The following is a 27926-nucleotide window of genomic DNA, read 5'->3' on the forward strand; positions in this document are numbered from 1 at the left end:
TGTGCAAGAGGTTTACCATCAGATACTGTGCTGAACAAAGAACAAGAAGCAACAAAGTGTTTGTTAAAGCAACATTTCAGTTTTGTCTGACACAGGAGTGGAGTCGATATTTAAGTGAGGAGGTAGCTCTGAGGAGTCACAGCTGGCAGAGACACTTTATAGTTTGCCAAAACCTCCTACGGTCGTTTGGACTGTCAGTCGTTAAAGTAAAAAGTAGTTACATTGGATCTTGATGATGGAGGCAGTAATCCGATTACACAGTTAATGAAAACGTAGCCAATCAGCATCAGAGCCAGACTTCCTGCCCAGGCCTGGTTTCTCTCATGTAGGAGATTGGCCGGTACTGAACCAAACCAGGCCTGTCCCGACCTTTCACCCTGACCTGGCAAAAAGAAGCGTGTCTTTCCACAAAGTAGACACAACTCTCCTATAAATATTCCCAAACTGACATCGTCAGTCTGTTTAATACGATCCCAATTCAAACTGATGCGGGGCTCGGAGCGTGAGATTTTAGTGTTTCTCACAGCACCAACTATGCAGTGATCACTCAGGTCGTTGGCAAAAACTGCAGATGTGGAAAACTTACGCAGCATATTAGTTAAAAAAGGTCAATAAGAGCAGATTTATCTGGGTGTTTAGGATCAAGGCGTGTGAGGCTTTAAATAATTTGAGTCAGTTTTAAAAACAAGCAGCGTGCCTTAAAATCATCAGACACAGAAGAAAGCCAGTCCCAATGAAAATCATCCATCTGAACGACGTCATTAAAATGCAGTTCAGATAAAAGTTGAACCAGAGACGGTGATGTGCTGGGGGAAGCAGATGGAGGCTGATAGCAGCCAACAACAGTCTGATTTCCAAACAGATCAATAGTTAAGGCCAAGATTTCAAATGGCTGAGGTGCAGATCGAGAGAACAAGACTTGAGCAGCAAGACAGACCTTCACATAAACTTCCAGACCTCCGCCTTTTCTGGGACAGTCTGAGTGCTAAATGTTAAATCCATCAGTTGCTACGTTTTTATCCAGTAAAGATTTGGAAAGTCTCAGAAACAACAATGATACCAGCACCGGTTGAACAGGCCCAGATTCCAATCATATCCATGTTAGGAAGCACACGACGTGATGCACGTGTAACCCAGACAGTTTTTAACATCTGCTGGTGTTTCACATTCAGCCAGAGGCCCAGGGTTAGGTTGGATACCAGACAATAATAAAAGCATCGTTATTAGACTCTAGAGCTCGTATTATAGCTGACACCACATGTAGAGTTTAAGTTCACACAGAGACGATGACATTTTTCTAAAACCAGCAAACAATAAACAAGAAATGTAACAAGAGTTTCAGAAGAAGCTGTTTTACAGAGAAATGATTCCCTGAAGACAAAATTATTATTATCATCCTTTATTTCTCCAGGTGAAAATTTAATTGAGATTAAAAATGTTGTTTTCAAGAGAGACCTGGCATCATGGCAGAAAGAGTCAAAAATACAGAATAATTCAAACAAATACAAAATAGGAAAAACATCCTACATAAACTTCATAAAGTTTCATTAACAGACTTTGAACAATGGACTTCAAACTTCCCCCCAAAACAACAGAAACACATTTGAAGATAATGAATGACATTTATCCCTCTAAAGAATGACTTAGACTACGATTTAATATGAATGAGAACATGTTCATAAATGGATGAAACCAAAGATTTCATCAATCCCTGATTTAGAGACAACAGAACATTTGGTTTGATTTCACAAGATAAGAATGACGACTGAGTTGGAAGATTGTTTTATGTTTAGTCAAATCTTTCATACATAAAGTCGGATTACAAAATCATCCCCTAAGTTTGTTGTTTTATTCAAGGAATTGAAATTATAGAGAAAATCTGTGAAATGACTTAAAGAAAACAAACCACAAAAACTCTTTGATACTCTAAACCCCCTGGTTTAGGTCGGCAACCTTTCTGATGATGAGTGCATCTAAAATTTCCTCAGAAGTCAATGTGCCATATGATTGCATTAGCAATAAATTACACACTATATAGAACCACTTTATAGGATTATATTTGTGTGCAGATGTTGGCAGCTATCAGCGAATAGTTATCAGCTATTTTGAAACAAAAAAAGACTTTTTATCCATAACAGCAAATGAACTGTACAACAGAAAATACAAATGCTATTTATGGTCTCCTCACAGCAATGATAAGAAAAATAAACTGGGCCAATATGGCATGTTTGTTAATACAGAGACACACATGTTAATGTGATCTCTGGTCTCCCACTCAGAGACACAGGTCTCCGAGTGTCCAGCATTCAGACCTGAGGACTCTCTTCATGTAAGAGAAAATCTGCTCACACAGATATGTGGAGCCAAATACTGTCAATAAGGCCTCTGCAATGTTCTGAAGACAGTTAAACCTGTCAGGTAGTGATGTCCAGCAGGTGAAAATGCAGCTCCATGAACACGCACAGCTGTGGATTCCAGCTGCGTTCGTAGTTCTGCAAACTTTGACCCCACAGAGTCGAGCTTTTCAGTTCAATCAGCTGCATTTCGATGTCCTCTGTGTCCAGCCAGTTAATAGGACACAAATCCAGCTGCTCATTAAAGCTTTCTGGTTTGATCAGAAAAGAAAACATTGGTCCAAACACCTGAAAGTCCCAAAAACACATTGTGAATTCTGTCTCGAGTATCCGGATGTATCCGAGTATTTATGTGGTGCTGATGCTCCTGAAGCTTTTGAAGTGTCTGAATGTGGAACTTTCAACATTGCTTGAAAAAACTGACAGCTAGCAACGTCCCTCTCACCGGTAGGCTAAGTTATTTTTAGCCAATTACAAGTTGAATCTGGTAGTTGGGGTTGTTAGCTAAGATACCGTCATTAAGAAGAGGCACAACTAATGTGTCTATGTGAGCTAATTTGCGATGTGCACCGCTGGCCCAGCCATTTATTTTTTAATGCACCTTCCCAGATTGCTTCACTGCGTGTCGTGCCCAGGGCTGGACTGGGACAAAAAATTGGCCCGGGCATTTTGACTAGAGACCGGCCCACCAGGTATTAAAGCCATAAAGCCTTTGAATGAAAACAAACACTGTTGTGACAGTGATGTACAGTCTTGTTGGTATATCTATGATTTCTATACATTTTACATCAGATGAAAACTTTGGTTGTAAGATTCAGATAATTATTTATTAAAAGTGAGACATTTTAAATGAGAATAAGAAAGAAAAGTATTTCTTTGTGCCCCCCTTTCCCTGTTAATGCCCTACCTGCCCCCCTGGCAAAACCTTGCTAGACCCGCCCCTGCACAGTTACCAGCTGTCAGCTACTTAGAAAAGGATCCTGGTGTTATTTGTCTCTCAGAAACAGTTCATAACTTCCCTTCAACTCATTCATGTCACCTAAAAGGTAAACCTGTTTCTCCATCACCTGTTCAGCTCTGATGATTCAGTAAGGACATCTCCTGGTTTCATCTTCATGTTTCCCTCTCACCACATATCCAAACCGACATCATGACCAGCAGCTTTTACAGCTGTGGCTCCAGCAAACATCAGCTGATACTAGAAATTAATATTAAATAAATTCTAACAACAGCTGATCAAGCTTAAACGTGCTGCTGTTGTTTAGCGCGACATCTGCTGGTTTCCTCTTTCTGGCACAAATTCAGTGATAAAAAAACAAGAGAGAAAAGCCGATCAGCTGATCATTGATCAGTTTCATGATTGAAGTAGCAACAGGAGAAGGAGGTGGAGAGAATGACAGCGTAAAGACACAGAATAAATCCAGCTTTGTGTCTTTTCCATTCTAGCTGAAGTCAGGGACAAACTGTGTTCATTCTCAGCTCAACACGAAACGCGTAATATTTTCTCTGAATACGAGACGATTCTGTTTTTTAAGCGACGGGTGGAAACTCTACTAAAAAAAAAGTTTACTATCAGTAACATCATAGCACCCACCCAGCTGTATAGAAACTCCGTCATGCTAGCTAGTAGCAGTACGAGTTATTGTAACTGACTGTAAAAATTCAGTACAACAAAAATAAACTCCACCTAAACTTAGTTTATATCTGACCCAGATAGACTGCAGGTCATAACTTCTCACCTCGGCTCGGGTCTCTGCTGTTCCTGGGTTGCCGACCCCTGCTCTAAAGCATCTGATTTGGATTCCTGAGATCAAATATATTTTCCTTTGGCTTTGTTTTCTTCCCATTTGTGGCTTTAATGTAGTGTTACATCCTGTTTGTTTGCTTCCATCTGTATACATGTCCAGATTCACTGTTATGTTTCTATTCTTACATTGCTGTGTGATCACTGTTCCCTCTGCTAACTGATGTGACCTTTTGTATCTTACACTGATACTTGTCATATTTGTATCTGCGCCTAAAAGATAAAAATAAAAAAGTTCTCAGAGCAGTTCACTCTGCAGCACTGACAGTCATCTGCACTTCTTCTCATTCTTCTGTCAGTCACTGCTGGATGAAGCTCTCCTCTCCACCTCCCAGTAACATGGCCCAGTCAGAGCGTCTCTACACACAAGCTGCTGCTGCTTCAACCTCTCTGGATCATCAGGACACAGCTGCTCCTCTCTCAGCACACACACCGTCCTGTTTACCATCATCACCTCCACCTGCAGAGAGAAGAAGGAAGAGCAGAGGAGATAAACGAGTGTTTCCAGAGACTCTTCATCAGCTGTCAGTCAGTGATGCAGCACATCCAGTATAAAGAGCAGCAGGGACTTCAGTGCTGGGACTGTACTAGGACTCATTGTTGCTTCACTTTTTCTAATCTTTGGATTTTTATTGAAGTTGATGAAAATGTTTTTCCCTCCTAGTTTGAGTTTGGACTTTCATTCATTAGAAGAACCTTGGTGTGTCCACTCTGAGCTCTGTAGGAACCCCAACAACAAGCCCAACAATCCAGATGGACGGTTCCAGCTGTTAACTGGAGGAATTCCATCCAAACATCTGCTCTCACTAAATTCTTCCTCACCTACAGACTGTGTTCTTCACTGCTTTAAACTTGGAAATGAATGCAGTCATTGGTCTGCGTGCTGCTTTGTTCAGAGAGCTGATTGGCTGTTGACAGTGTTTGATCAGAGCGTGTCAGCCGTTACTATGGTGACCATAAAGGTGACAAAAAGGTCAGAAACAGGAAGTGTTTGTGTCCAATCCTGAAGCCTGTCACCATTCTCCTCTCACAGCTTCACTGAGAAGCTCCAGCTTTACAGGAAACACTGGATCTTTGTTTCATACTGACTGTGTTTAGTACAATACTGCTGACAGCACCACCCACTCACTCCATCACTCTACTGACCACAGAGTCTTCAGTCTGTAGTCTGGAGTATGCTGAAGATCAGACAGCTGCTTCACATCTGGATCCTTCAGGTAGTTTCCTCTCAGGTCCAGCTCTCTCAGATGGGAGGGGTTGGACTTCAGTGCTGCTGCCAGATAATCACAGCTGATCTTTGACAAACCACAGTAACTCAATCTGTATAAAGAATGAAAGATGTAAGTTTATTAGACAAAGTGTGAGCTTGAAATCATTCAGTGTTTCATCATCTGTTCAGAGCTGAAGAAGGTTCAGAATGTAGAAGTTTAGAAAATGGAAACTCCAAACAGCTGAAGCCAACAGGAAGCAGCTTCAAACAGGAAACTGTGCAGAGTTTCAGACTATATGTCCTGATGCAGCCAGTTGGATTTTGGAGATTTGAATCTCTGTTCTGTGACTAAGTCCTTGAATCATTTCTTCCAGTTGGTCCAACAAGACAGACTAAGTATTGGACATGTGTTGTGGCTCCATTAGGGGAGCTTCTAAATGTGATGTGATGGCCCCTCTGGGTCTGTCAGGTCACAGGACTGAAGAGAGCTCAAACTGGGCACACAGTTGTTCCAGTCTGGACCAAAGACTCTATACTGGGACTGAGCGACTGCTTTGACTGCACCCACTAGGACTTTTTAAAGGCTCATGTTCTCACTTAGATCATCGATTTCTACTTACATTTCTTTCTGGGAAAAATGGGGATTAATTTGAAAACAGGAAGTATTTTCCCCAATAAGCAGCCCTGGATTAGTAAATCACTCCAACATGTTCTCAGGCAGAATAAGCTGTCTTGTTATGAGGGAGAGAAGAAAAAGATTGAGGCACAGAAACTTGTTGAAAGAGAGATAAAGCAGCTAAAATCAGGTGTAAAAGTAAAGCAGAGGATGAGCTGAATAAAGGACACTCAAGGCTGGCTTGGAAAGGAATGTCCATGGTGGGGATGCAGAACAAGGAGCAAAGATGAATGTGATGCTGAATCAGCAGAAGACTTGGACTCATGTGATTCCAGCTTTGATATCATTGATTTCAATGAAGATTAAAGCAAGAAGGTTGTAGGTTGAAGCTTGTTGGCCTTTCTGTGGAGGTTGGATGTTCTCCCACAGTCCAATAAAATGCTGCTTAGGTTCATTGGTGCTTATAAATTGGCTGTAGGTGTGGATGTGAGAGAGTGCTTCTCTGTCTCTCTCTGTTGGCCCTGTGATGGACTGCTCAACTGTGCAGGTGGACCACGCCTCTTGCCCTATGACAGCTAGGGCACAGGCTCCAGCCCTGTGAGCCTAAGCTGAATAAACAGTTAGCAAAAATGATCCATAGTTGGCCTGAAATTCCCCAGTTAGCAGTTTGGTAGATAGCTATGACATGCTAATCCCATCCAGCAGCTGTATTCTACCTGGAAGCTGATCCCTGCTGAGCCAAAGCACTTTTTCATATACAAATTACAACCTTTAATAGAAACCTATTGGTCAGCATCTTATTAGCCTGCTGTTAGCTTCATTCCACAGAAAACTGAGAGAAACTAACAGAGTTGATAAAGAATAAAGAGAAATGTGCTGATTTAGAGCCTTTGAAGTGCTTCAGATGATCTCTGTCCACTTCTGTCCACTCATTCATTCATGTAAGCTTTCTAATGCAGCTTTGATCTTCACAGTCTGCTTTATGAAACTCATTCTAACCCTGAATGTCAGAGTGTTCCTCCTTCTCTTTCCCATCATTCATGCTGGCAGTGGAGGAGATTTGGATGTTGGACTGTGTTTTGGATGATGTGTGTATGTTTGTGTTGGACTGCTGTCTGTAAAGCAAACACACATTTTGCTTTGGATTTCAGTGTCAGACAGACTTTAAGGTGGAATGAAGAGTTGGAGAGTTTCACAGTGAATTATCCAGTGGAGGATTTTTCTTCTTCTTTGAAGGTTTGAAATGTGAACATTGTTCTGCTGCAGTCAATGGACTAAAGCAGAGAAGAAGAAAACAGACTTTACCATGAAGATCCTCAGTGTGGATCAGTATAATATCAGCCTGATGTCTGCAGTTTAGTGTCAGCACAACTAAAACATGCTGACTGACCTCAGAGCTTCAAGTCCACATCCTGGACTCTCCAGGAAACCACACAGATGCTTCACTCCTGAATCCTGCAGCTTGTTGTTGTAGGTCAGGTCCAGCTCTCTCAGATGGGAGGGGTTGGACTTCAGTGCTGCTGCCAGATAATCACAGCTGATCTCTGACAAACCACAGTTCATCAATCTGTATAAAGAATGAAAGATGTAAGTTTATTAGACAAAGTGTGAGCTTGAAATCATTCAGTGTTTCATCATCTGTTCAGAGCTGAAGAAGGTTCAGAATGTAGAAGTTTAGAAAATGGAAACTCCAAACAGCTGAAGCCAACAGGAAGCAGCTTCAAACAAACATAACAAGAGAAAAAACTCTGAATGTTTCACATTAAAGTCGTACATTTATCATAACAACAGGACAAAGATTTTAAAAAGTCGTATTTTTCCTTCCAGGAACCACAAGGCTTAACTTTTAAAGGTGAAGTGTGAAAGAAATGGACATATTTGAAGTCCAACACCTTTTTCCAGTCACATTATTAAAACAGACAAACTAAAAGCTCATTTTCATTCCAACAAGTCATCTTCTGACCTGGACTAACAACACTGGTCTCTATGTGCAGCTGGCTGTGAGATACTCTGTGGATCCTTTATTGCAAATTCAAATGGGATCAAATGGTCAGACAAAAGAGGGTTATGAGGAAATATGATGAAATGTTGTGTATTAGCAGCAAGTTATTGAATCATTTTCCTCAGAAACCAAACAAAATGATTGACAAACATGTTTTTACAAACTCAATGTTGTACTTGAATCAGCAGGATAAGCTGATGTTTAAAGGGATTTGAGTCTCGCTGTATGAGAGTCCAGTTATTACTCAATATTTATGGATGATGTTCTTTCAGTGTTGCACTTTGTAGACGCTCCCTGAGCCTCACAGCCAGCTGCACATGGACCAGCTGACATTACCCAGCATTAGAGGCGGGTGTAAAAAAAAGGATTTTCCTATTTAAATGGTTTTAATTTGAATAAAGCGATGTTGATTCATTCAATCCTGAATCGACTTTTAATATAAATGTATTTTGCCAGAATCTCAGGTTAAAGCTCCCAAAAGTATTTCAACAACAACCAAACAGATAAAACAGTAAATGAGAGCAGCTAAACACACAAAGATGGAAACACAGAGCGTGGATCGTTCACTCGACGGCACGTACACGGACACGCCGTCGGGGCTGAAAGTGGACAGCTCACAGATCCTGAAGCTGCAGGTTTCATCTGTCTCCAACCAAAACTGACTGAACCAACAGCAAAAGAAGATCCAAACGACGCTTTACGTTTGATGAACATCGTCATGAATTCCCTCTGACTTTGACGTTTACTTCCTGCACAGCTCTCTCTCTCTCAGTGTACTTCAAGAACAGTTTACCTTCAAATATCTGTTTTCTGTATTATTCACTGCTTATTACGCACCAGTCTGCTGTTGTGTTCACTGCTGTCGGCCTCCGAAAACAAAGCCTCATTTCTGCTGTTCAATACTGAAGAAATTTAAACCTTTTAAAATGATGACAGATTACAAACTCTCAGCTGTGTCTGTAATCAAACCTCTGTAACTTTGCTTCACTTCAGCAGCATCAGGTCATGTTCACATGTTGATTCATGGTTTGCTTCAGTTTTTGATCGACTGCAGAATATTTTGAAGGTTATCTGCTATAAAAAGCCAGAACAGGAAAATCTGCTTCATGTGTTTCTGTTTGATCCTCAGTGACTTTGACACAAAGGCCTCTGCTGTGATGATCACACCTCTGATCAAGTCTCACAGTGTCAGCTTTGTTTTTATACATATGGATATGTGCTGATAAATGATCAGAGTTATAATATTTCCAACTGTCTGCTGTGGGCCGTGACCTTTGACCTGCTAAAGACAGTAATCTGAGAATTATTCATTGTTGTGTCTGATACTTAGAACTGTGAGGAAGAAGCTACACAGTTAATCAGGGTCCCCTGTCTCTGAATCAGGAAAGGTGGGCAGGCCGCGTGTGGGCCGCGGGCCATATGTTGAGTATCACTGTTTGAAATGTGAACATTGTTCTGCTACAGTCAATGGACTAAACCAGAGAAGAAGAAAACAGACTTTACCATGAAGATCCTCAGTGTGGATCAGTATAATATCAGCCTGATGTCTGCAGTTTAGTGTCAGCACAACTTTCACATCATATTCATCTCAGCACAACTAAAACATGCTGACTGACCTCAGAGTTTCAAGTCCACATCCTGGACTCTCCAGGAAACCACACAGATGCTTCACTCCTGAATCCTGCAGGTTGTTCTTGTTAGTAAACCTCCATGAGTACTCATTACTCAGGTCCAGCTCTCTCAGATGGGAGGGGTTGGACTTCAGTGCTGCTGCCAGATAATCACAGCTGATCTCTGACAAACCACAGCTCACCAATCTGTATAAAGAATGAAAGATGTAAGTTTATTTGACAAAGTGTGAGCTTGAAATCATTCAGTGTTTCATCATCTGTTCAGAGCTGAAGAAGGTTCAGAATGTAGAAGTTTAGAAAATGGAAACTCCAAACAGCTGAAGCCAACAGGAAGCAGCTTCAAACAAACACAACAAGAGAAAAAACTCTGAATGTTTCACATTAAAGTCGTAAATGTATCATAAAAACAGGAGAAAGACTTGAAAAAGTCGTGTTTTTCCTTCCAGGAACCACAAGGCTTCACTTTTAAAGGTGAAGTGTGAAAGAAATGGACATATTTGAAGTCCAACACCTTTTTCCAGTCACATTATTAAAGCAGACAAACTACAAGCTCATTTTCATTCCAACAAGTCATCTTCTGACCTGGACTAACAACACTGGTCTCTATGTGCAGCTGGCTGTGAGACCAGTGCTCAGGGACCGTCTACAAAGTGCAACACTGAAAGAACATCACACACTCATTTGCTTCCATCATCCAACCTGAAGAGGAAACAGAGCCGCCTCCCCTTCGAAGTAAAAGTAAACATAGAAAAGACAGAACAAAGTTTTGGTTGTTTTTAAATTGTGCAGAAATGAAACTACACTAAGCTCAATTATGTGACAGACATTTCATCCCATGTCAGTTTGGCCTCATCCTGGGCCGGATTATCCAGCACACACTCTGACCACAGGCCCAGGGGCCACGCACAGCTGGGCTCCATCCAAGAGACAGGAAACAAACCAACACAATAATAAAAAGCACCATGTGATCTTCTTACATCTTCAAGACAAACATAGTAAAAACATGAGCATATTTGTTTCCTGATAAAATGATGTGACAGGTAGAACAGAGTAAAGTGTTGGTGTTACAGCCTTTCTCCCCTCTGCTGCCGAGGCTGTTAGTCTCTCCCAAACTCAGCTACAGGACTTCCAAATGAATGAAAGCAGCAGAAGTGGCTTTACAAATGAAAGAGGAAGAGGAGAAGAAGAGGAGAGGGAGGCCACCCTGACCATCACTCCAGCTGAAAACATCACACTTCCATTAAAGTTGGTGAGAAAATGTTGAGCAGGATGAGTTGCTGGCTAATCTGGAGGCTGTAGCAGCAGCTCACAGTCACAGTGGATTTCCACTCATGAAAAAGCTCTGGCTGCTTCATTTCTCATCTCATATCAGAGACTTTAATGCTTCACTGAAGCTGTACTGTGATGCTTCCATATTCCAGTGAGGCCTCCATAATGATTTCAGCTGTTCTGTACACACACTGTGTGCCCTGTATGGCTCAAAGTCTCTGCAGCCTGTTTTTATCTGCTATCATCAGATCTTCATCATCCTCATTCACATCCCTCACACACTCTACAGCCTCATCAGCACTGACTTCATCTTCACTGACTGATGGAGCACAACATGAACCTGTGGAGGCTGAAACACTGTCCTGTCAAACATCTCCCCGTCACCACTCCACTTCTGTCAGCCTTTAAATGAACCCTGCTCAAGTCTGTCACTTCTGTTTGGAGCCAAAAGAGGTTAAAGATTATGCCACTACCAGTGGCGTGTCTAGAAAATTTTTGTTGGGGGGGCCACGTAGGGGCACAGATTTGGAGAAGGGTGGCAGATGTAATTGGCAGATAATGTTAAAAACAATTCTACCAACCGTTAACCATAATTCAATAACCCTATAAACCTAATAACCAAATGCGCTTTTAACTCTTATTAAAATGAGATTTTAACCACTATGGTGCAAAGTTTTTACAGGGCTCGCAAAATCGCTAGCCCAACGTCCCGGGGCTAGCGATTTTTCCAGTTGGGCTACCAAAATCTAACTCTATACCCCGTCGGGCTATTATAGGAAGGAAAATATACGTCTATGCTTTTACATTCTTTCGCCAATGTAGCTGAGTAATTATGTCATTGGCATCGATGAGTCACTGTCAATATGTGACATATTGAAATCGCGTTTGAATTTGCGGTTGCTTTTTGCTTTCACTTTCATTTTGCGATCGCGCAAACGGTGTATAGAGAGCGGCAGCACTGATTGGTGAGTGACGATTATTTGCGCACCAATTCCTCTGACATCGTCTTATCACTCATTAGCTTACTATTCAAACGCGACAAGTGAAATCTCTCGCAGCAAGCTTAAACATGTGAGAGGTTGAGTGCGGAAAGAATCGCTGACCGTTATGTAAGTACGTGTGTAAAAGCAGCAGGATTTACGCTGGTATTTTAGTTCTGCTCAGCCAAATAAGACAGGCCAGGGTGAAGAAGGGGCAGCCAAAGAAAAGCTTACCACAAAACGGAAAAATTATGACAAATCAGACTATGAGGCAAAAAGAAAGCACAGCTTTTTTGGTTTCATGGACAAAAGAATTTCTGTGGAATATGACAAGCTAAATAACATGATGTTCTGCCAGGTGTGTTGTAAGTTTCATTTGATTTCTGAGTCAACAAGCGCCTTTGTTACTGGGACCAGTAATTTTAAGAAAGACCCCATCAGGACCCATGAGAAATGCAAGAAATGCATTATTGCCCAGTGTGCCGTATCTTTCCCAGAACAAACAGCAATTGCAAAAAACATACTAAAAATAAACCAAGCACAACAAGAACTCCTGAAAAAGCTGTTTAGAACAGCGTGCTATATTGCAAAGAGTGAACTACCATTGGCAAAATTTAGCAGCCTTTGCAAACATCAAAAAGCAAATGGCCTAGATCTTGGTTCCACTTACTTCTTACCCGTGACTTCAGTGGAAATTTCAGATTCATGTTCTACACAGTTCTTACAAGTTCATAGAAATTTCTGTTCAATTTGAACCAAGTATTTGAGTTGATGGTTGTAATTTTTATACAGTTGTTGTGATTTGTATTTTAACAATTTGTTTGATTATTTTTTGTTTCCGTTACAATATTATACTTTAATGTATAATATTGTAATGGAAACAAAACATTAAAAAATTGCTTTCTTTTTTATTCGGGCTACCAAAAACAGAAGAATGCCTGCCCGAAGGGCTACCAGAGATTTTGAAATTTTGCGAGCCTTGTTTTAGATACTGTGTTGATAAAGTACAAGAGATACAATCAGTCAGTGTTTATTCAGCAGTCAAGGACATCAATATTTGCATAGCATTTTTACTATATGTGCACATACAGTGGGGCAAAAAAGTATTTAGTCAGCCACCGATTGTGCAAGTTCCCCCACTTAAAATGATGACAGAGGTCAGTAATTTGCACCAGAGGTACACTTCAACTGTGAGAGACAGAATGTGAAAAAAAAATCCATGAATTCACATGGTAGGATTTGTAAAGAATTTATTCGTAAATCAGGGTGGAAAATAAGTATTTGGTCACCTCAAACAAGGAAAATCCCTGGCTCTCACAGACCTGTAACGTCTTCTGTAAGAAGCTTTTCTGTCCCCCACTCGTTACCTGTATGAATGGCACCTGTTTGACCTCATCGTCTGTATAAAAGACACCTGTCCACAGCCTCAACCAGTCAGACTCCAAACTCCGCCATGGCCAAGACCAAAGAGCTTTCGAAGGACACCAGGAAAAGAATTGTAGACCTGCACCAGACTGGGAAGAGTGAATCTACAATAGGCAAGCAGCTTGGTGTGAAAAAATCAACTGTGGGAGCAATCATCAGAAAATGGAAGACATACAAGACCACTGATAATCTCCCTCGATCTGGGGCTCCACGCAAGATCTCATCCCGTGGGGTCAAAATGATCATGAGAACGGTGAGCAAAGATCCCAGAACCACACGGGGGGACCTGGTGAATGACCTGCAGAGAGCTGGGACCAAAGTAACAAAGGTCACCATCAGTAACACACTACAACGGCAGGGAATCAAATCCCGCAGTGCCAGACGTGTTCCGCTGCTGAAGCCAGTGCATGTCCAGGCCCGTCTGAAGTTTGCCAGAGAGCACATGGATGATACAGCAGAGGATTGGGAGAATGTCATGTGGTCAGATGAAACCAAAGTAGAACTTTTTGGTATAAACTCAACTCGTCATGTTTGGAGGAAGAAGAATACTGAGTTGCATCCCAAGAACACCATGCCTACTGTGAAGCATGGGGGTGGAAACATCATGCTATGGGACTGTTTTTCTGCCAAGGGGACAGGACGACTGATCTGTGTTAAGGACAGAATGAATGGGGCCAAGTATCATGAGATTTTGAGCCAAAACCTCCTTCCATCAGTGAGAACTTTGAAGATGAAACGAGGCTGGGTCTTCCAACATGACAATGATCCAAAACACACCGCCCGGGCAACAAAGGAGTGGTTCCGTAAGAAGCATTTGAAAGTCCTGGAGTGGCCTAGCCAGTCTCCAGACCTCAACCCCATAGAAAATCTGTGGCGGGAGTTGAAAGTCCGTGTTGCTCGGCGACAGCCCCAAAACATCACTGCTCTTGAGAAGATCTGCATGGAGGAATGGGCCAAAACACCAGCTACTGTGTGTGCAAACCTGGTAAAGACCTATAGTAAACGTTTGACCTCTGTTATTGCCAACAAAGGTTATGTTACAAAGTATTGAGTTGTATTTTTGTTATTGACCAAATACTTATTTTCCACCCTGATTTACGAATAAATTCTTTACAAATCCTACCATGTGAATTCATGGATTTTTTTTTCACATTCTGTCTCTCACAGTTGAAGTGTACCTCTGGTGCAAATTACTGACCTCTGTCATCATTTTAAGTGGGGGAACTTGCACAATCGGTGGCTGACTAAATACTTTTTTGCCCCACTGTATGTGCACTACATGTAGTGCACATATGTTTTGGGCACAAACATTTTTGAATATTAAAATACGAACATTTTTAACATACAACTGGCAAATTAGCCAATGCCAATGCAAAACCAATGTCTATTAAAAAAAGAAGATAATCTTCTCACAAACTGGTGTTTGATTTTGAAACAGGAAAAAAGTGGGGAAACAACTGAAAAGACTAACATTTGAATAAAACCTGAAAGCAAGTAAATACTTTCTATGCTTCCTTATGGTAAACTTTGGTAATATTGATGTATAAAGAACAACACTTGCTGATGATGAAATACAGTCAGCTGGCATGGTGACACTGCCAATATTAACCTGCAGGGCTGGTTTCATCCTCATGTTTCCCTCTCACCACATATCCAAAACGACATCATGACCAGCAGCTTTACAGCTGTGGCTCCAGCAAACATCAGCTGATCCTAGAAATTAATATTACATAAATTCTAACAACAGCTGATCAAGCTTAAACGAGCTGCTGTTGTTTAGCGTGACATCTGCTGGTTTCCTGTTTCTGGCGCAAAGTGGGCGATAAAGAGAGAAAAGCTGATCAGATGATCATCGATCAGTTTCATGATTGAAGTAGCAACAGAAGGGGGGGGGGGGGGGGGATAAGAGAAGAGGCAGCTGTGCAGTGTAAAGACAGAATAAATCCAGCTTTGTGTCTTTTTCCATTCTAGCTAAAGTACGGGACAATCTGCGTCTCTTCTCAGCTCCACACGAAACGCATAATATTTTCTCTGAATGAGGGACCATTCCATTTTTAAGGAGCCGTTGGCAACTCTACTAACTAACCTTATGAATAAAATAAAGTTCACTATCAGTAACATCATAGCAACCGAACAGCTGTATAGAAACGTTATGCTAGCTTACGCAGTACGAGTTATTGTAACTGACTGTAAAAAGTCAGCACAAGGAAAATAAACTCCACCTAAACTTGGTTTATATCTGACCCAGATAGACTGCAGGTCATAACTTCTTACCTGAAGTTCAGTTCACCTGATACTTGGACCGGTGTTCCAGATCTACTGGCGTTTAGATCAACTGGCGTTGGTCGAACAGATGTGTGGCAGTCTTGCGTTTCAGGAGCTGCTACCGACAAATCAGCAAAAACACGCCAAATGTGTCATCTGTGACACCTGTGAGGTTATCTTAAACACACTCCGTTAGTCTTGATGCTGTTGAACAACAAAATTTTGAAAATGTCGCGAGTTTACCTGATGATTGTCTCATGCGCGACGCGATCGCGGAAACAGCAAACAATTAACACCACGCCGATGTTGTTCACAGGACAGCAAGAGTAAACGATCGGGAGACTCTTGTCGTCGTTATCGTTCCCCTCGCACATTTTATTTCTCCGGTTTCAGCGTTTTTGCTTCACAACTACAGCGAGCAGTTTACTTTGTGCACTAACATGGAGTCGAGTCAACCAGCGCCACCTCTGGCCAAGTGCCACAGCCTACAGCCAGATCAACCTGTGACACACATCTGCAGCACATTTGAATTCGTTTCATGCACATTTGTACCTTTCAATTGTCTCTGTTTGTGCGTCATTCAAATAAACCTTTGAAAAGAATGAAATGATATCATGTATTTCCTATTGGCCTACATTTGTACAAAATTCCAAGTTATATACACAAAGTCATAGAAATCACCATCATGATTTTAATATTCTCTTTTTCCATAACTATGAAATACGCCTTGGACAAATATGACACATCAATATTTCATTAGTGTTGTCACATCACATCCTGTAAGCAGAGTCTGCCTGTGACTTTTCTCTGGAAATGAATATTTCCAGCCAATATAGGCAATCCATCAACATGGATGGAGAGTTGGTAGTTACTGTGAATTCACAGCAGTTACACAGTGATTAGTAATAAACAGAGCCAGTGAGAGTGAGTGGATTTAAGAAAGTCAGTGACTCAGGTGTGTCGATTGGTTTGTCATCTGTTTTTGGGACTGGAGGAGACGTAGAAGTCTTTTGTTTTAAATCTAAGTTAGGAAGATTCCTGTTTTGAAACAAGCATTTCGTGTGAGAAATGCAAGAAGTACATCTGAAGAAAGCACACAGTTACATTCTGTCCATCATGTGGACAAAATCGAAAATGTTGAGCATTGAAAAACTGAGAATGTTGGGCAAGTTCAAAAGAAATATGTTTGTAAGAACGAAAAACCAAATTGTTCCTATATAGTTATGGAAAGTCTAACTGTTGCATGTCTGTGTTCTACATGTTTATCTCATGGGAAATAAAGTTGCTATTGTTTTATTGCAGTTTCTTGACAATTCTGAGTGGATTTACACAGTACGGGTCAAAATGACCCGCAACTAAATCAATGTCACTTTTTTGTTTTTCAACATAATGCAAGGGTTAATTTCCAACACTTGCATATGATCTTCAATTTGTAGCAGATCCACTATCACATAGCAGCTGGAGCAGTCTCCAATGGAGGTCAGTCCACTGCTGCCACCTGTGGCCAAATACCACAGCCTACTACTAGATTAACTTGTGACACATCTGCACCTGCTGCTATGATCACATTGAGTAGAGGCTGAGTGGCTGCACTTACCCCTGGTACATCCACATCTACCCACAAACATGTTGAAAGATGCAATCCCAGCAATGTGGATTGTCAACACTAAAAACAATCAGTAAGCAAAGACAACAGAGATCACTTTTTTCTGTTTATTTAGCAACCACAACATTTGTAGTCGCCATCTGCACAGGGGAAGTCCACACACACTGTGTGGTACCACTTTCTGCAGAAAGTGCATTCAATCTGCATGATTGGATGAGATTGTCAGAGTCATTGTCTGACTGTTTATTACTAATCACCTGCTGTACATTCACAGTAACTGCCATCTCCTTGCAAATGTTTAATAGATTAACCATACTTATACAGACTGTATATAACAAGCAACTCTAAAATGTTTGTTCGCAGAGAAAAGACACAGGCAGACTACGCTAACGACATGTGATGTTACAACACTAGTGAAATATTAGTGTCATTTCATTCATGACAAAGGTTTATTTGAATGACGCACAAACAGAGACAATTGAAAGGTACAAATGTGCATGAAACGAATTCAAACGTGCTGCAGATGTGTGTCACAGGTTGATCTGGCTGTAGGCTGTGGCACTTGGCCAGAGGTGGCGCTGGTTGACTCGACTCCATGTTAGTGCACAAAGTAAACTGCTCGCTTTAGTTGTGAAGCAAAAACGCTGAAACCGGAGAAATAAAACGTGCGAGGGGAACGATAACGACGACAAGAGTCTCCCGATCGTTTACTCTTGCTGTCCTGTGAACAGCATCGGCGTGGTGTTAATTGTTTGCTGTTTTCGCGATCGCGTCGCGCATGACAATATCACCAGGTAAACTCGCCACATTTTTAAACATTTTGTTGTTCAACGGCATCAAGACTGACGGAGTGTGTTTGAGATAACCTCACAAGTGTCACAGATGACACATTTGGCGTGTTTTTGCTGATTTGTCGGTAGCAGCTCCTGAAACGCAAGTCTGCCACACATCTGTTCGACCAACGCCAGTTGATCTAAACGCCAGTAGATCTGGAACACCGGCGGCCGCCTCGGGTCTCTCCTCCTTCTGCCTCCCCTTCCCTCATCCACCTGTTGCCTCTGTGGAAGCTCCGCCATAGCCACCACCAAACAACTGAGTTATTTTTACAAATCGGCCAGCATCTGGCTAATCCACCACCTCTCATTGTTCATGCCATTACAAAAAAAAAAAAACGTCATCAGCCCACCGTGCAAATGTCCGATGGCTAGTCCAGCTATGTTAACTTGTTAATCTTTCGCTGAAAAAATGTTTTCTGCGGTGCTGTCTTTCGTGCTTGGCTCCCCTGCCTTTGCTAACATGATGCTCATAGTGCAGAAGCCGGTGCTGCATTCACTTACCCTCGGATATCTGAGCTTCACTGTGAAACCATAATCGTACATTTGATATTTCATTAAATTTTATCGTTTTAACTTCAGGGTGGCACCAGGGGTGGCCAGTCTGGTTGGGGGGGTGGCCTATGCCCCCCCAGGCCACCCCGCTGGACACGCCACTGGCCACTACATTCTTGTCTAGAAAATATTAAAAGTGTATTTGGTGACACACAAAAAAGAGTAAAGTTTAAGTATAGTTTGGGTCCACACATGTCCAAACCCTGGTGTGTAGGCCTATTTAGTATTGAGAAAAGCCCACTAAAAGAACGCCCACCAGACCAAAGCAATGGTTTTGACTTGATCAGCATTAACCCCGCCCCCTGACTTTGATGGGTGAAGCTGACAAATAAAATGTATTTATGAACAGCGATGCAGGGCCAGGAGTAGCAACGTGAATTAAATAAATACATCATTAAATAATTCATTAAATGTGTCAGTAAAATAATTAAAATAGAAAACAAACCAATAATTGATTAAATATGTAATTAACTAATTAGAATTGTACATAAATAAACAATGAATTATTTTAAATGAAATTAACTGATAATTCATTATCAATATTTTTTAATTAATTATGTACATTTTGAATTAATTACTGAAATAAATAATTCATTATTGATGTATTTATTTAATACAACCATACAATTATTGCTAGTTTACTCAAAATAATTTTAAGACATCAATATTAAAGGTTAAATTATGATAATAAATACATGCAACTATAACTGATGACATAAGAATTTGGATTTTTCAAGCTAAAGCGAAGGTGCTGACTCACTTAGCATGTTACTCTCAAATCCTCCCTAATAACAATAACATAATTACACTTTAGCCACAAGAGGGCAGCAGCATTAATACAAGTTGCATGTATATAAAGGTACAGTGATTATATTACAGTGATTTTGACAAAAACAAAACAGAAGTTCATGGCAGTGTGTTTTTCCATAACATACCAACCAAATTAAATACTAAAATCTTTATAACTTACAGGGCTTTTTTAGAGGGTTTGACCACTGGCAGCAGCCTCAGAAGAGCCTCCTCTGAAGCAAAGTATTTCTTCAGGTCAAACACATCCAGATCTTTTTCTGATGACAGTAAGATGAAGACCAGAGCTGACCACTGAGTAGGAGACAGTTTATCTGTGGAGAGACGTCCTGATCTCAGGGACTGTTGGATCTCCTCCACTAGAGAACGATCATTCAGTTCATTCAGACAGTGAAACAGATTGATGCTTTTCTCTGCAGACAGATTCTCACTGAGCTTCTCCTTGATGTACTGAACTGCTTCTTGATTGGTCTTTGAGCTACTTCCTGTCTGTGACAGCAGACCTCGTAGGAGAGTCTGATTGGTCTGCATTGAAAGACCCAGGAGGAAGCGGAGGAACAAGTCCAGGTGTCCATTGGCGCTCTGTAAGGCCTTGTCCACAGCACACTGGTGGAGAGATTGGAGTTTTGGTTTATCAAATAATTTAGACCACATGGACGTTGTTTGTTGTTCTTCCAGCAGATTGAGTCCAGAGTTGATAAAGGTCAGGTGGACATGAAGAGCAGCCAGAAACTCCTGAACACTGAGATGAACAAAGCAGAACACCTTGTTCTGGTACAGTTGTTTCTCCTCTTTAAAGATCTGTGTGAACACTCCTGAGTACACTGAGGCTGCTCTGATATCGATGCCACACTCTGTCAGGTCTGGTTCATAGAAGATCAGGTTTCCTTTCTGCAGCTGATCAAAAGCCAGTTTTCCCAGTGACTCAATCATCTTCCTGCTCTCTGGACTCCAGTGTGGATCTGTCTCAGCTACTCCATCATATTTGATCCTCTTGACTTTGGCCTGAACCACCAGGAAGTGGATGTACATCTCAGTCAGGGTCTTGGGCAGCTCTCCTCCCTCTCTGGTTTCCAGCACATCCTCCAGAACTGTAGCAGTGATCCAGCAGAAGACTGGGATGTGACACATGATGTGGAGGCTTCGAGCTTTCTTGATGTGGGAGATAATCCTGCTGACCTGCTCCTCATCTCTGAATCTCTTCCTGAAGTACTCCTCCTTCTGTGGGTCAGTGAACCCTCTGACCTCTGTCACCATGTCGACACACTGAGGAGGGATCTGATTGGCTGCTGCAGGTCGTGTAGTTATCCAGAGGCGAGCAGAAGGGAGCAGGTTCCCTCTGATGAGGTTTGTCAGCAGCTCATCCAATGAGGTGGACTTTTTTGTTTCAGTCAGGATTTTCGTTTTGTTGAAGTCCAAATTAAGTCGACACTCATCCAGACCATCAAGAATGAACACAACCTGGAAGTCTTCAAGCCTGCAGATTCCTGATTCGTTAGTTTGATTAAAGAAGTGATGAACAAGTTCCACCAAGCTGAACTTTTCCTCTTTCAGCACATTCAGCTCTCTGAAAGTGAATGGAAATATGAACTGGATGTCCTGGTTGGCTTTGTCTTCAGCCCAGTCCAGGCTGTATTTCTGTGTTAAGACTGTTTTCCCAATGCCAGCCACTCCCTTTGTCAGCACTGTTCTGATTGGTTTATCTCTTCCAGGTGAGGCTTTAAAGATGTCTTCTTGTCTGATTGTTGTTTCTGGTCTGTCTGGTTTCCTGGATGCTGTTTCAATCTGTCTGACCTCATGTTCATCATTGACCTCTGCAGTCCCTCCCTCTGTGATGTAGAGCTCTGTGTAGATCTGATTAAGGAGGGTTGGGTTTCCTGCTTTAGCGATCCCCTCAAACACACACTGGAACTTCTTCTTCAGTTGGGCTTTAAGTTCACGTTTACAGAGTGAAGCAAATATTTCTGAAAATAAGAAATTCAGAAAAAAATATTATACAATAAATATCATAGCCTTTCAGTACCCTGAAAGGATGAATGTCTATTGGTCCATTTCTTGAGCTATTAGGAAAGATATCAATATTCAGTCTTTAGAGAAATTCTCTTACTGCTCTGCAGATGGTCAGCCATCTCATGCTGCTTAAGTCTCCTCAAGAAGTGGAGTGTGATCTTCAGAAATGCTTCTCTGCAGCTCTTTCTTCCATCTTCATCCTCACCTTCAAACATCTCCTCATCCTCCATCTGGCTCTCTAAAGTTTCTGGGTGATCTGGACTCAGAACCTTCTGGATCTTCTTCAGCTCGTTCTTCACAAACATGGTGATGTTTTCCTCCAGCAGCTGGAAAAGAAGACTATATGAATTACCCAGTGGTAAATGGACTGGTTCTTATATAGATCTCTTTGATACTCTGTGCACACAAAGCATTTTATACAACATGCCTCATTCAACCAAGCACATTGTTCTATGCTTAAATACTTTCTTTCGCACTCTGATGGATGCATCAGAGGGCAGCTTGGGTTTAGTACGTTACCCAGTACATTTGCCAGCCAGCGTTTGATTCACAAACCTTCTGACTAGTAGCTGACCTGCTCACCTCCTGAGCTACAGTCACCCCAATCTGACTGAAATCATGGAGCTCAAACTCTGATTTATGACACTGACAATCCTCTGGTCCACAAAGTGCAGCATAGAGGTGACTGAAAAGAACAAATGTAAACGTAGTACTACAAACCATAACCACAGAGTCCAGGTGTGTTTGATGTTGCTGTGCAGACTGACCAGTGGAAACCTCTGCTCTCTCCTGGTCCACTCTGTGGAGGAGTAATGTATAATTAGCTCATGTTATGTCTGTCCACACACAGACACAAGCTAAAGGTCCATGAAGTGATGTTTGGATGGGTTCAGTCAATCAGATGACTGTCATGGTGAAGCTTTGCTAGTCCTGGTGATCCCACTGATAATTAACAACTCAGTTTCCAGATGTCTGTAGTTTTCTGCTCAGTTTCTTTAGTCCCAACAGCTCTTACCATCTCCTGCATAAAGCTTTCCCTCCATGCTCAGATGCCCTGGAACAAGGTGCTCTCTTTATATCAGTGACTGGTTTAAAGTGCCAACTTGCAGTGCTCGCCAAACTTTGTGTCAGCGAAAGTAGTTCTAATGTTTCTTACATTTTTACATTTTTACACACACAAATCAATGAACGCAAAAACATAAACTTTTCAGATATTTTGTTTTACAATGTTACAAAACTCAGTTCACAACTACACAGTCTGATTTACAAGTACAAAATATTTATGACCACAGTTTGAGCCGATGTATTTCCCGAGTCTGTGGACTCAGTGGTTTTGTTTTGATTGTTATTGTCTTTTGTTACAATTTCATTCTGATTAAGATTTTCTAGTTCTGAGGTTTTGGTTTCTGTGTTCCCTCTGTACTGTGTTAGTATTGTGTCTCTGTGTTCACTTCCTGTTTTATTTTGACAGTGCCATGTCCTACGTTAGTGTGTCTACTTTTGCTTCCCCTTGTCTGGTTATGTCCAATTAATCCTGCTGTGTCTCCCTCCCTTTTCTCATTCCCTGATTGCTCTTTTGTGTACATGAGCCCTTTGTTTTCTCCTGCTTGTTGCTGGTTCGTCTGTGTTATCTCCCCGTGTCTCCGTTTAAGGTTTCAGGTTAGTTTTTTAGGTTTTCAGTAGAGGTTATCTTAGCTTCTGCACAGGCCATCTCCACTGCACTTCACCGTTTCAATAAAGCTCACTGACTTCACAGCAGTGTCGGCATCTTGGGTCCTTTATTAAATTCAACATGGCTCGCCCCGCTAACCGTGACATAAGATGTGAAAACAATATCCAAAAAACATGAGGGACAAACAGGGAATAGTTTTAAGGTGCAGGGCCAACAACCTGAGTGTAGCCATTAACTCAGAGTTGATTTAATTAGCATTTTGAATTGGCTGATCTGAGTTACTTCAATCAAATCTATGTTCACTTTGAGTTAAGATTATACGTGATTAATGTAAAAGAAAAAAGCCATCATCAGCAACTGATTCTGATTTAGCAGGTTTTCAAGTCTAAACGGTACCCATCCCTTGCTGGCTGTAGTTAAACCTTTACTTAAAAAGCATCTCTAGACCCAGCTGTCTTAGCTAATTATAGGCCAATCTCCAACCTGACAATCCTTGAAAGAGTAGTTGGGGGGAGACAATCAGAGGGGCAGTGTGATGATCTTAGGTTACAAACTACCGCAGTCAAGTCATTAAGGGAGACAGCAGGCAGCAGTCGGCGAGACAAGAGCCCTAATAGATAGAACCTTGTAGTTAAAAAAATGCTAAATAATCATCACAAATACTTGGTGAAGAAATGACTCCGACATTATCACGTGAACGAAGAAAACGATTGATGACATTAAAAAGTACCTGAGGCCTGTGACTGTTTACTGACACTAAGTTTAAGACAAACTGTGTCTGCAGTTTTTACAGCTTCTTGGTGAGCAGAAAGACAGAAAGTCCTTAAAATCTGTAGAGAAACATACAATCTGTCCTTTTTCCATCACCTTTTGGCGCGTCTACAGTCACGTCTAAGGGAGCGCATATGTTCATTCAACCACAGCTCTGATAAATGCTTAGCGCGCAGAGTCCTGAACAGAGCAATAGAGTCCAAAATATCAGTGCAGGTAGAATGAAGAATGCCTGAAAGGTCCTCAACACTTTAATAGCAGATTCTTACTCTGGATGGCATTACCTTGGCCTCCAGTAACACTGTGAGGAACCTTGGAGTTATTTTTGACCAGGACATGTCCTTCAACACACATATTGAACAAATATGTAAGACTGCATTCTTCCATTTGTGCAACATCTCTAAAGTTAGAAATATCCTGTCTCAGAGTGACGCTGAAAAAGTAGTTCATGCATTTATTACTTCCAGGCTGGACGACTGTAATTCATTATTCTCAGGATGTCCAAAAAACTCGCTGAAAAGCCTTCAGTTAATCCAAAATGCTGCAGCAAGAGTCCTGACAGGGACTAGAAAGAGAGAGCATATTTCTCCTGTTTTGGCTTCCCTTCATTGGCTTCCTGTTAAATCCAGAATTAAAAATCCTGCTCCTCACATACAAGGTCTTAAATAATCAGGCCCCATCTTATCTTAATGACCTTGTAGTACCATATCACCCTATTAGAGCACTTCGCTCTCACACTGCAGGCCTACTTGTTGTTCCTAGAGTATTTAAAAGTAGAATGGGAGGCAGAGCCTTCAGTTTTCAGGCCCCTCTTCTGTGGAACCAGCTTCCAGTTTGGATTCAGGAGACAGACACTATCTCTACTTTCAAAATTAGGCTTCAAACTTTCCTCTTACTTAATGATTAAGTCCCTGTATTCCACCGTAATATGAAAATCAGCCATTATAACTTGTGTCAAATCTACTTGTACCTCACAGTTTTCTAAGTACACAGAGAGCAGTAAACCTCAGAGCAGCAGCACATCAGACTGTGTGCAAAAAATCTAGAAGAGAAAATATTTTGACCCATTTCTAAATGATTCTTGTGACCATGCTGCACCACAACACCTGATCTCTGGTTTCCTGACCTCTTCAATCCCACTTTAATACTTGACTAAACTCATTTTCCTGTTTAGGTGTTGAGGCAAAGCCGCCCATCTACAATGCAGGCAACAGCAAACTGAGCTATTTTTTATTCCCTTTGGGTTTTTTCTACAAAATGTTCAAGCTGATTAAATTCATTAGAATAAAAGTTCAGATAATTTTCTCATATTAATGTTGGAGATAGCGCAAAGAATGGCTGGCTATGTTGAACTTCCTCCTGGGATCTACACTAAGAAGTGAGTCCAACATTAGCAGGGTCTCTTTCCTTTATCTGGATTCACTTTAGCATTCACAGTCACGTGAAGCTTGTTATTAACTCGATAAGTCAACCCAGGGTTTCAGCTGAGCGTTCACATGAAACACATGGTGTTAGCAGCATCTGATCAATCATATTCATGGAGACGTGTATCAGCAACAGAGCAGCTGAGTTTGCAGAAGGAAGTCAAACTAAACCATAGGAACAATATGAGGAGATTACACACATAATAAAATACTAGCAGTAACACAGCTGCTGCAGACAAATCAGTCGTGTGATCGTGTGTGAGAGGAGAAGGACTGTAAAGGAGTTTGCTATTAAAAGCTCTGTATGAATGTGGGAGCATTTGAAGGGCTTTAAAAAGGCCAATATAAAATAAAAGGCAGCAAAATTGCTGACTGTGAAAGTCACCAGACTTATCAGACCTCTGTGATTAAGACCTGTAAGAACACCTATTTGTACTTGTTGGCATTATATCAAATACACACGTATATTAAGCCTTTGTTTGAACTCTGGTTGAATTTGTTACTCTCAGACTGTGAAACATCACAGAGGCTGCAACTGCAGATCTTTTTTTTCACCTGGAAATTTACTTTAAATGTTAGATGGAAAATGTATTGCTCAGTTTAACCAAAGTAAGAACAATAATCCATAAACCTTCATAAAGACAAACATCTCCCCAGAACATTGAGCTGCTGAAGTGTCACTGAAGGGAAAAACTATTTGTCCTCCTCCATCCAGCAACACCTGAAACACCTGAGTGGAAGCTCCTCCCTACACTGTGTTTGAAGCAAAGCACAAAGGAGACACCTGCTGGAGCAGCTGGAGTCCTACAGACACTCAGCCTCTTCACTACACAAACACCTCCTACAACATCCACTCTTTCCACTCTGACTGCTGTGTTTGTGGAAACACTCCAACACACACCGCTTCACATACCAACATAGAAATGTGTGTGAAAAAGAGCTGAGCTGATATTAAACATGAGGATTTATTCAAAAATACAGAGTCAGGAACCACATGTAGACACACATTACCTCTCAGCAGAAGAAAAACATCCTTTAAAGTTTAGACCAACATCCTTCGACTCGTTGCTCTTTAAGGAAACACAGCTGGGTTCAGGTCCAGGAGATTCTGGCCTCTTATTGATCCTAAAAGAAAAACAATAAATGTAACAGCTTCATGAGATAGGAAGGAAAAACTAGAAATATTAAATTAAAGACATGATGAACAATCTGAACCTCATAAAATGTACTTACTCTTTGTCACATAACAGTCTTTTGTTAAAGTTTTCAACGATATCCTTCGACATGTTGCTCTTTAAGGAAACACAGCTGGGTTCAGGTCCAGGTTCTGGATTAGTTTTAGGGTGATGTCCAGCTGAGCCTGGTACGCCCCACAGCTCTGGGCTTTAAAACAACACACACAGAGGTATGAGTGTGAATAATGATGGAGCAGTGATGTGAGTGCTGAGCTGTGACATGGAGAAGAGTCATGGACAGTTAGAGATGGTCATCTCACCTCTGAGCTTTGGTCTGGCTCTCATGTTCCCCACACAGAGTGCTTTTAGAGGGAGGGACTCCCTCCTCTCTGTCCTCACACTGATCCATGCTGCTCAATTCACATCAGCTGACACACACTTTCTACCTTCACCTGCAGAGGAAACACAAATCATTCATGTGCACATCAACTGAGAGCTGCAGAGGTTGTGTCTGATGTGTTGGACTAACATCCATCTGAGACGCAGCTTTCATCAGTTCACTACAAAAAGTGTCACAGAGCCGAGTTCAGCCTCCAAATCTTCCATTACTGTACTCCTACAAAGCAGCAGGTCAAACATGGCTGCAGAGAGCAGCTTTATGTCAGTAACAATGTCCAGGCCCGAGCTGACTGCTTACTCTAACTGCTAGCTGCTCTGCTAGCTAAGCTAACTCAGTAACAGTGACTCTGACAGCAGTTACTGTGGAACAGCGGCCGAGCTCAGGACACATTCAGTGTGTTTAGTCTGAGTCCTGGACTCTGATTCAATGGATTCAATCCAGCTCAGAGTTTCATGTGTTCATCAGAAACACAAATCATTCATGTGCACATCAACTGAAATCCTCCTTTCCATCATGTGTGCTGTCCAAATATCAGCTGCTTCTTTCCTGCTTCATCTCAGTGTCAGCTGAATGCAGTCAGACTGCAGTGTGAGGCAGACGAAGCTGCCATCAGCTGCTCTACTATCAGTCCAATCGATGGAGCCACGAAGCACACACGATGCATTCACTGACACACACTGATTCACTGTGACTAGAAGTTTCAGTCAGTTCAACAGGTGTGAACAACATTCTAAACGAACACGTCAAGCTTGGATTGCAGCGGTCAGACGAGTGGATATCGAGTTCTCTGCCATTTTTGTTGGTTTGCTCGCAGCATTTTCTTTCCGGTGAGTTCTAAATAAATTCATATCTCTCTTAATAGGCTTTTAGTGTTATTTTGAATGCGCTGAGGTCATAGATAATTAGATAAAGCATCCTAATGTGTGATGCTGCAGAACCACGTCATGTTGACGGAGAGGCTTATTATTTGGCATTATTGCATTCAAACCAGCATATGAAATGGATGTAACAAATCCAGACTGGGCTCCAACGCTGCACATGGGGCACGACGACATACCTGTGTCAAACTCAGACCGGCGCACAACACTGCTTGATAAGATTGTTAAGGTGTGCTGTG

The 27926-nt window shown here is 41.6% G+C and overlaps 1 protein-coding gene across 4 annotated transcripts in view; it reads right to left on the bottom strand.

The window, feature by feature from the left end:
- Window positions 1-27926, bottom strand: part of LOC148105865 (protein NLRC3-like) — a 232103-nt gene that overhangs the window by 201457 nt on the left and 2720 nt on the right. Inside the window, exons 2-8 of one of the 4 annotated variants that reach the window (XM_087838912.1) lie at window positions 26730-26861; window positions 26521-26617; window positions 26246-26298; window positions 22088-22166; window positions 21465-21693; window positions 19521-21321; window positions 7375-7551 (exon numbers count right to left, since the gene is read on the bottom strand). In XM_087838912.1, the coding sequence (XP_087695038.1) occupies window positions 7375-7551; window positions 19521-21321; window positions 21465-21693; window positions 22088-22166; window positions 26246-26298; window positions 26521-26617; window positions 26730-26818 (2525 nt within the window). In that variant the 5' untranslated portion in view covers window positions 26819-26861. Of the gene's footprint in view, window positions 1-7374; window positions 7552-9602; window positions 9804-19516; window positions 21322-21464; window positions 21694-22087; window positions 22167-26245; window positions 26360-26467; window positions 26618-26729; window positions 26862-27926 lie in introns of those variants that run through there. The other 3 variants (XM_087838914.1, XM_087838911.1, XM_087838913.1) reach the window with 3 other exon arrangements.

The sequence above is a fragment of the Neolamprologus brichardi genome, chromosome 3 (genome assembly GCF_056152115.1).
Source record: "Neolamprologus brichardi isolate AB-2024 chromosome 3, ASM5615211v1, whole genome shotgun sequence".
Taxonomy (NCBI): domain Eukaryota; kingdom Metazoa; phylum Chordata; class Actinopteri; order Cichliformes; family Cichlidae; genus Neolamprologus; species Neolamprologus brichardi.